The sequence below is a fragment of the Enhydra lutris genome, unplaced genomic scaffold, assembly GCF_002288905.1.
Source record: "Enhydra lutris kenyoni isolate GAN:26980312 unplaced genomic scaffold, ASM228890v2 scaffoldscaffold37, whole genome shotgun sequence".
Lineage (NCBI taxonomy): Eukaryota > Metazoa > Chordata > Mammalia > Carnivora > Mustelidae > Enhydra > Enhydra lutris.
In genome coordinates, this window is record NW_019154121.1 from 21,828,284 (window position 1) to 21,838,314 (window position 10,031).

A 10,031-nucleotide genomic window follows, 5' to 3' on the forward strand; every position below is an offset into this window, starting at 1 on the left:
CCCAGATTTTCCTTGTTTTAATGACTCCAACAGTTTTGAGGATTATTAGTCAGGTATATTGAGGAAAGTCACTCTGTTGGAATTTGTTAGATGTTTTTCTCATGATTAGATTGGGATTATGGGTTTTGGGTAGAAGATCACAGAGGTAAAGTGCCATTTTCATCACAACATTCCAAGGGTATTTACTATCATCTTGATGTTGACCTTGATTACCTGGCTGAGGTAGGGTTTGTCAAGTTTTTGTTTCTGGTGTTTCCCCCCCCCCCCCCCCCCCCCCCCCCGCCCCCGGCTTCCTTTTCATGCTGTCCTCTTTGGAAGAAAGTCACTATGCATGACCATACTTTAGGAGTGAGGAATTACGCTCCCCCTCTTAGGGTTATGTTTTAACAAGCAAAATAACCCACACGACAGGTATCTTAGCTCTTTGCATCAGTGGTCATGCCTTGAACTTTTAGCAGCTGATCCTAAGTGGAAACATATTCTGCACTGGCCACCCTATCTTTTGGAGCCTCACTTTCCTCATTTGTAAAGTGAGGGTTATTGATCCTTCACCCCTAGAACTGTAGAGAGTAGAAAGTCTCCTGCTGTCGGTGTCAATTCCCTCTGCCTCCGGCTTTTGGCTGTCTGGGAGCCCCCTCCGAGAGAGGGTCAGTGATGACCTAAGGTCTCACCGCATGCTTGGCAGAGCCAAAGTCAACCCCGGGCTCTAACCACACCCTGGGTCCACTTTGCCCCACCCGGGGGCGTGGAGCAAAGGTGTACTTCCGCCAGCCAGCCGTAGGTACCTTACACGTGGCGGGGCTGGGTGCCCAGTCACCTGCAGGACCAGAATGATGAGTCTGAGCTCGGGACCCCGCTCCCCGCGGCCCAGCCAGCCCTTCCCCTCCACCGGCCCGTCAGCGGTGAGTGCGCAGCCGCGAGGGCGGCTCAGTCCTTGTGCTTCTGCCTTCTTTCACTCCTTTCAGTGTCCGTATGTCCTTTCCTCAGGGTCTGAGTCCCTTAGCTTCTGGCGCGTCCCTGGCTGAGCGCTCTCCTCCCCTAGCTAGTTCTGGCTTTGATCTCTCCTTCTGCCCACCCGTGCCCGTTCCCTGCCTGGCTCGGTCCAGCCTCTCCTCCTTGCCCTCTTTCCTGCCTGGCCGCTTTTATCTCCCCCTCTCTGTTTAGTCTTTGTGTCAGCTGTTTTCTTTGTGTCTCCCCTCAGTCCCTGGGCTTGTCCTAGTCCACCGCTCTTCCGCTGCCCCTCCTCCTCCCGTGTATGAGAGCAGAAGACCCGACGGAAGGCTGCGGGGCTCTCATTCCCTCACCACCACACCCAGCCTGCCCCTCTGGCAGGGTCCTGAGTCGCCTGCCTGCCTTCCCCCTCCCAGGGCTTGGTTGAGGGGAGTTTGCGGGGAGAATCCGGAAAAGACCCAATGCATTCCAGGAGCAGAACATTCTAATCTGTCCTGGGCTGGGTGCCCTCCGGAAGACTCGTAGGAAAGCAGAGCAGATCCAGCAGGGGGAGATGGTGGCTCTTTCCCCTAGGGCAGTGATAATGTCACTGTCACCTGCTCCGTGGCAGGGCCGCCCTAGGGGCTCAGTATATGTCTGAACGAATTATTGAGCAAGAGAGGGAGCCAGCAGGGAGCGTGATGCCAGGTAGGGACAGACTGGCTTTTATCAGAATACCAGGCGCTCCTGTAATCAGTGCATCCGGTAAGCTCCAGCTTAATAAATGAACATTTACGGAGCATCCTGATGTGCTGGGCCCTGCAGTAGGTATTGGCAATACAGAGAGGAATGGGGGATAGTCATCCCTTAGGAATCTCATGGTCTAGCGGGGGATATGGATGAACAAATGGAATTACAGGGCCCTGTAGAATCACAAGGAGACAAGCCATCTAGAAAGATTTCTGGAGGAATTAACTTGAAGGATGAGTGGCCTAAGCGAAGCGAGTGTGGGCAGCAAATGAGTCAAGTCCTGGAGGCATGGGGGACCAGCCTGCTCTGGATGGGTGGGGGCAGAGTGTTTCTGGTAGTTGATTTTGCCAGGGCTGCAAAGGGCCTTGTAAACCTTATTAAAGGGTCTAGAGTTTATCTGGAAAGGGATGCAAAGTGCCTGAAGTGTTTAATGCAGGGTGTGAGCAGATCAGATTTGCACTTCGGAAGAATGACTCTGACTTCAAAGCAGAGATTGGATTGGGGAAGGGGCGTGGGGCCGTGGAATTGACCAGAACTGAGAATCACCAGGACTTGATTATGATTACCTAGGTGGGAGGAGGTTGAGGATAGGAGCAGATTGCAAGATTACAACCTGGATTTCGGGCTCAGGATGAATGAGATAGGGAACAATGGAAAAGGTCAGGGTTGTGGGGTGGGGAGAGATATAGTGGGGCTTGGGAGACATAGGAATGGCGATGCCTCTCCATTGACTCTACTAAGGGTGACCTCAGGAAATGTCTGGATGTTTGTCAGGGGGTTTGCAGGTGTGTAGTAACCCTTTAGACTGCAACTGGGTGAGAGCTAGGTCTGTCTGATTCTCCCCTGTGGCCTGAGGGCCAGCACTGGCCTGACCCCCAGCAAGGGCTCCTAACGATCAAGTTTCCCCAGCCCATGCACACAGGGCCCGAGACAGGCTTTCCTACCCAGGAATGTTTCAGCAGGGTGACTGGGGGGTAGAAAAGGTGAGGAAGAGCTGCCACAAAAATGGGTCGGTGGTCAGAAGAGGGGTGGAAAAGAAGTCTTTATTGGCTAGAAACATACTGTAGTATTTGTGGATGAGGAAGGAGGTCTGGGGTTGCCAAAGAAATTGGAAGATTTTGGGAAAAAAAGAAGGGGACAGAGAGATAGAATTGAGTCTGGGAATACAGCTGAGGTCTTATTTGGTAAACAAAGAAATGGGCCTGAAGGTATCAGGGCAGGAAGCATTTTGTGAGCTTCAGAAACAACATTTGAAGTGATTGGATTCATGAGACTTTCAGAGCTGGAGAGACAGAGTCCACCTTGTGCTTTTTGGGTCCCTTTTTCATAGAGCTTTAGGCCCACTGAAGAAAGTGAGCTCGGCAGACACATCGTTACTTATTGGCAGGGGTGGGACTGGTGTTGGGAGGTGTAGAACACCCATCCACGTACTGGAGTCACACTGATAAGGGTTTGATTGCATCTCTGACTTCACTTCCTAGCCCTGTCACCCATCTTTCTGAGCTTTCCTTGCCTGCAATATATGGACCTTAAGAGCACCTGTGAGCTTTCGGGGCATAGGCGTGAAGAGAGTTCATCAATCTATCAAGGATTGAAGTCTGCAACTTTGCGTTTAACTGCCCGCTTCACAGAGCCAGCTCAGGGTTAACCGAACAGCCTTGCCAAGGGGCCGTGAGATTTAGGGGAGAAAGAGGAAGTCACAGGTTCTCAGTTTATTTTTCTCAAGGCAGGCCCACAGGCTGTATTGTTTGGCTGCTGTCAGAATGCATCCTCTTGGTCTCCCTTCTCTACTCCAGCCCGCAGAACTGTCCACCCCCAGCTGTTGCCATGGCAACTTAGCTCTCCACCCCACCCCCCCAGCTGTTTGGCTGCCCCTGGCTCTCTTTATTCCAGTACTTTAACCTTAGAGGTAGAGCCCATACTCAAGTTGAGAATGAAGTCACACCTAAATGAGAACCCAGGGCATGTTTAAACCCTGTCACTACTCCTGGCTCTGCAGTGACCTGTGGCTGAATCTCCAGGATGGAAATGCAGCCTTCCCTCTGACGCCACCCTGATCTTTTCTGTGGCTGCAGCCATCACACTTACTTGGAAACCCTCCTCGACAACCTCCAGCACACACCAATCCACACAGAGAGCCTTTGAGTCCCCTCTGGGCGCCTGCACATTTAAGCCCTCTGTTTTCCTCTTTCCTCTGTGAGCTCTGTGAGAGCAGGGGGCAGGGACCGTGTCCTCTTCCTCTGCTCAGGAGGAGGCTTGAATGTAATAGGCCCTCTATGTTTTTTGGAATGAATGAGTAACTAAGGGAATGAAGAGTGGAGGTTTTAAAGGTTGAAAACTGGCTGATGTAATGACCAAGAGCACATGCTTCGGGGTAATGTGGCCCCGAGTTTAAGTTCTGACATCATCACTTAATAGCTGGTTGCTTTTAGGCAATTTACTTCAGCTCCTTAATGCTCCATTTCTTCGCCTGTAAAATGAGGATTTAATTCATTCTTCATAGGATTGCTGTGAGGATTGAATTAGAGGTTGAATGTAAAGCGCTCTGGACAGTTACTAGACTAGGAGGAAAGAGACTGTTCCACTTGCTCCTCAGTGTTCCAGTACCTGGCACACATGTATTTTATGGATGGAGTGAGTCAATTTTATTTATTTATTTATTTATTCATTAAGATTTTATTTATTTGACAGACAGAGATCACAAGTAGGCCGAGAGGCAGGCAGAGAGAGAGAGAGGGAAGCAGGCTCCCCGCTGAGCAGAGAGCCCGATGTGGGGCTCAATCCCAGGACCCTGGGATCATGACCTGAGCCGAAGGCAGAGGCTTTAACCCACTCACTGAGCACCCAGGCACCCGGAGTGAGTCAATTTTAGATAACCAAAGTTATTCAGGAAGTTGGTTTATAAGGCTAACAACTAGTGTATCACCTCACATGTAATAATCTTCTGGTATTTTTGTTAGGTCTGCTGGCAGCACTCAGTGTTCCCCAAATACAACCTGACTCTCTGTCCGTTCCCATGTCCCCCTTGCACTGGCCTGTGGGCATCTCCAGGCGGGCACCATGTGGGTCTTCACCACATCCTTAGTGCTCAGCTCAAGGTGCGGCAGAGAGAAGAGGCCTCTAAAAATTCTGCAGGCCGGCTAACCCTAACTTCCATTGCCACCACACTGTACAGTTTATGAGGCAGTTTTATACCCATTGTTCCTGGTGTTACTGACCTTTTCAGCACCAAGGATATTCCTGTTATTTAATACCCACCAGCCCATATTTTGAAAGATGTCTATCATGCAAATTTCCTTAATTAATGAATCTAAGTCATGCCAGCTGCTAATCAGAACTTCTGGCCTATATTAAACAAGAATTTGTATCCCCAACTCGCACCACCCGTTATGGACACACAGTAAGTAAGTACCCAAGAAATGCCCAAATGCTTCCCAAATGAACACACCTATGGCTTCTTAGCGTCTCTGAAGTCGAAACACCCCCCTCCCCACCTTTTAACTATATCTTAGATCTGAGCTTCCCGCCTTGGGAACTTCTGACTTCACAACAGCTCCATATTTCCATTTTATAAATGAAGAAACAAGCATAAGGAGGGAAAAAGCTCTGCCAAAGGCCACAGGCTTTGCAAGTGTTGTCACTGGGACTTGCTTCCATAGCAGCCTCCTGGACTGATATTCTATAATATTCTATGGATGAAAATAAGCCATAAACTCCCTAGAGGTGACACTACCATTCCACTCTGCCTTCTTGTGCCCTCAGGGATCTCCTGTCCTGGAGCTTAACGTGGGAGGCGAGTTGTACACCACCACCGTGGGCACCCTGAGAAAGCTCCCGGGTTCAAAGCTGGCAGAGATGTTCTCCAGCTCCGCTAAGGCCTACACGGATGCAGAGGGCCGCTTCTTCATTGATCGCCCTGGCACCTATTTCGGACCCATCCTGGACTACCTGCGCAGCGAGCGGCTGCCCACACACCACATCCTGGAGGTGTACCGCGAGGCGCAGTTTTACGAAATCAAGCCTCTGGTCAAGCTCTTGGAGGACACGCCGCAGATCTTCGGTGAGCAGGTGGCCCGGAGGCAGTTCTTGCTGCGGGTGCCGGGCTACAGCGAGAACCTGGAGCTCATGGTGCGCCTGGCGCGCGCCGAGGCGGTGGCGGCTCGCAGCTCCGCGGTGCTGGTGTGCGTGGTGCGCACCGAAGAAGACGCGGTGCTCTGTGCAGATGCCCTGCGGGTCCTGGAGGCCGAAAAGAGGTCGGTGGTCAAGTTCGGCCCCTGGAAGGCGGCCCCGCAGGTCAAGGACCTCCTCGACTGCGTGAAGATGGACATTACGGCCCAGGGGTACCAGGTACACTATGAACAGTTCTCAGAGAGGACGTTACGGGCCAAGCACTTCGGTTACTTTTACACATTCGTCTTCATCTGGTGGTGATCCCCGGGGGGTGGGGGCGCGGGGACAGTTTGTTTCGGGTTCTGGTGCGACTTATGAAATTAAAAGTTGCCTTCAAAATTCTTCTTACTTTAATTAAAAGAAAAATCAAACAACTCCCCCTCACCTCCGGATAATTATTTCCCTGTTGAGGACTTTCTACTCATTGAGCTGATTCCACTGTACTTGCCTAGTAAGGTGCAGCTGCCGCCTCTTTAAAGCCTCCCCTACCTGTCAGATCCTTCCCTTCAAGTCCAAATGGCAAGGCTGAGATGAGTTGGAATGTTTCAACCATACTTTGACTGGAGATGGCGGATGATAACAGGAAGGTAACAGAGTACCATGAATCTAGATAAAATGATCTGAAAATGTAGTCTACGCAGGCTCGGCGCGTGGTCCAATCCTCTCGCCCTGTTAATATGCCTTAATGAGGAAGATGCCAAGTTCATACCTGTAGTAGATGCCACTCAGATCTCCTTTCCCAGGTGCTGTGAGTGTTGACTTCTAAAGCCTCACAGCTGTCTTTTTCTCTAGGACAGTGATTTTCAAAGTATGGTCCCTGGACCAGCAGCATCAGCAATACATGGAAACTTCTTAGAAATACAAATTCTCAGACCTATCCAATCAGACACTCTGATAGTTGACCCAACAGTCTGTTTTAATAAGCCCCTCCCCCCAAGTTGATTCTGATGTACCCTAACTTCGAGACCTGCTCTAGAAAAGAATTGCCATCTTGCTTGTAGGGAGGTATGGAAGACTGAGTCCTCACCTCAAGGAGGAATCAACTCTGGTGCAGCTTGTGTTCTGGTGCTCCTTGTGGGATCAGGCTGGAGTCAGTCTTCATCTGACACCATATTTTTACTCAGCATTCTACCGCTGCTGTATACCCTACTTTTCTCACTCTCCATCCCCTGAGAGCACATCCTCAATAAACCACTGGCACAAGAGTCTCTGTTTCAGGTTCTGCTTCTGAACCAAAGACAGTAATAATGCAACTCTAAGGAGGACACAGTAGACATTATCCTTCTCTAAGTCCAGGTCTGAGATAGATGGCCCCTTCCCCGTCCTGCCTAGTAGGGTGACCAGCCGTCCTCATTTCCCTGGCACTAAAGATCAAGGTTAATATCCAAGGTTTGAGGCATTATCGCTGTCAGGGAGTTTCAGATTTAAACACAGAATTGCTCAGAACAGTAATTTCCAATGAGCATAATAATTCAATAACCACATCTGCTTGTATTTTTTTATTTTCAAAACATTTTTCATGTTTTCCTTTTAGTATTTAATATGGCCGACAATTTTAAGTGAAAAAAATCCTGAATGTCTATTTGACCTTTTTATCATGAACCAACTCAACATTATTTATCAAGAACCTGAAAAAAAGTTTATACTCTGATCAGTAATCACATTTATGAGATTAGATTACCAGGAGACACTCTGTTCTGTAAGATCTAAATAGGATTGCTTAAAATCTCAATTTTGCAAATTATGTAAAGGTCTGCATCCTCCTCAAGATTTCTGTACATTCTCAGATGGCTTGTTGTCTTCTGGTCAATCCTGGTTCTTTGCTCCTGCTGGATTCATGGATCATCTAGATGTCTTGAGCTTGTTTATCGCTGTTCTACACAATGCTCACCCAGACGGAACACACACATATTTTTCCTAATTTTTACAAATGCTACTCCCATGAGCTATTTGTGCACACAGCTGACTGTGGCAAGTATAGGCACATAAAGGAGAGAGAGTTTACCAGACAGAAATGCAAATAACTTCAAATTGAGGACTGGTCTCATCTCTTCTTAAAGTCACCCCCATCACTAGGGGCTTTTCCCTAGCATATTGTATTTGTTTCCTATTCTTTCTTCCCTCCCTGTTCTTGCCATGCTTCTCTATAGGTGGGAGTAATCCTCCCACCCCAGTGACTTCACGCTTGGCTTCATGACTTAATCTGGCCAATGGGATATGCAGCAAAGTGACTGTGCCAGTTCTAAACTCAGGCTTTAGAGGCATGCCAAGTTTCCATCAGCCCTCTTGTGCTCTTGTCATTTGCCAGGAGAAGACCACATTCCGGTTACCGACCTCTTTTAATGCTTTGGCTTTAACCTGCAGGCAAGCCCTTAGGATCTGACCTTCTTCCTGAGCCATTTATCAAATTATTTTATTAAATAAAGGCAATTTCAATATCCCCTCCCCATTCCCAATCCATAATACAGTTAACATAACATACTATTTTCATCCCACTTAAATTATAAAAGCTAAACAATGGGAAATAAGTCAAGCATATTATATTACCTTTATATAATGCAATGTTATACAGTGACAAAAATTATATTTATAGAGGCTTAAAATTATTGGGGAAGGGAATACTCATTTAATGCAATGCAATTTAATTTAATCTGTGCTCAAAAAAAAAAAAGGGATTTAAGGTGGTGGGGCTTAAAAGGCTATGAAAAAAAGAAATATCCAAAAAGGTACAAGTAAGAAGTACATAAATGAAGGGGACATTCTTGGTTGCTTACCCAACAGTACCATCTCCTCCCTTCCCATTTCCCAACAGAAAAAGCAAAATAGTAAAACACATTAATAATGTTTAAAAAGCTATCTCTGGATATTTGTACGGGTACATGATACTTTTCCTAATCTATTGGGATTAACTAAAGAGAATTAGAGTCAGAGGAGGAAAACCTAAAAATGAGTGGTAAATATAACTGTCATTGTAATCCAAAGGAAAACACAAAGATTGAAACCTGTGAGAGTGCCCCACTGAGGCACACTAGTTCATAGCACTCTGCCAGGTTCTCAGGTCTCCATTGTCTTAGAGGACCTCTTTTTTTTTTTTTTTTAAATTCTCTATTTTCCCATCCTTTCCTACTCCCCTCTGCCATCAATTTCTGCTGTGATCAGTGACCTGGGAAGCTGGTCCTCCCTGTTCCTCTGTTTCCTAGAGTTGGAAAGTACTAGAGTGGAAGATCAGTGACAAGAAGGCTTGAGGAGTTGGTGTGTTCTTGGAATGGTGAAAGTATCTGTGTTTCTTACAAATGCCCACCAGAGGGCATCCATTCTAGAAAAGGCTCTAAAAAAATAAATGGACACAATGATATAACCTATGGATGTCAGTCAGCCTCTTTTTCCAGCTCCCCAGTGTTTGTTCAGTGGAATCATGAAAATGGTGGACATAATAGCTATGCATGGGCTCTACAGTATAGATTTTCTTTCACCAGAGCTGGTCTGGCTCCTAATGGATGTCCAACAGCAGAGATCAACCCGGTATTATATCTGCAGGATGGGGAGGGGGGTGGTGTGGAACTAGACACTTCTTAGTGATAGGTTGATGGCACTGCAAATCAGTTAGCTGTGCTACTCTGTAAGAAACCATTGGGAGTAACGCTGACATTTCTAAGCAAATGGCATTGACAGCTTTGTTTGAAGATGTTTGCAAATCTGCTTAGGGGTAGGGAGGAGATTTCCTTACTTAGAAAAATTTAAATAAATAATAGTCATAAAGATAATAAAGCTGAGGGGCGCCTGGGTGGCTCAGTGGGTTAAAGCCTCTGCCTTCAGCTCAGGTCATGAACTCAGGGTCCTGGGATCGAGCCCCGCATCGGGTTCTCTGCTCAGCGGGGAACCTGCTTCCCTCTCTCTCTCTGCCTGGCTCTCTGCCTCCTTGTGATCTCTCTCTGTCAAATAAATAAATAAAATCTTAAAAAAAATAATAAAGCTGATATCACCCTTCAATCCTGGAGCTATTTCAGAATAATTAAAAAAACAGCCCCTACTGGGATGCCGAAGTGGCTGGTCAGTTAAGCATCTGCCTTCGGCCCAGGTCATGATCTCAGGGTCCTGGCATTGAGCCCTGTGTCGTGTCCAGCTCCCTGCTCAGCAGGGAGTCTGTTTCTCCCTGTCCCCCTGCTCAAGTTCTCTCTCTC

General features: G+C 47.7%; 1 protein-coding gene across 1 annotated transcript; it reads left to right on the forward strand.

The window, feature by feature from the left end:
• Nucleotides 1-830: 830 nt before the first annotated feature.
• On the forward strand, nt 831-6,174 carry LOC111154518 (potassium channel tetramerization domain containing 14). The gene is made up of 2 exons (XM_022514170.1): nt 831-902; nt 5,443-6,174. The coding sequence occupies exons 1-2, from the start codon at nt 831-833 to the stop codon at nt 6,109-6,111; spliced, it is 741 nt and encodes a 246-aa protein (XP_022369878.1). The 3' UTR covers nt 6,112-6,174.
• The last annotated feature ends 3,857 nt before the right edge of the window (nt 6,175-10,031 follow it).

Excerpts from the sequence above, each read along its gene's own strand:
- LOC111154518 (XM_022514170.1), top strand. The coding sequence starts at position 831 with ATGATGAGTCTGAGCTCGGGACCCCGCTCCCCGCGGCCCAGCCAGCCC. Across the intron at positions 903-5,442 it reads CCTCCACCGGCCCGTCAGCG|GGATCTCCTGTCCTGGAGCT; the intron begins GTGAGTGCGCAG and ends TTGTGCCCTCAG.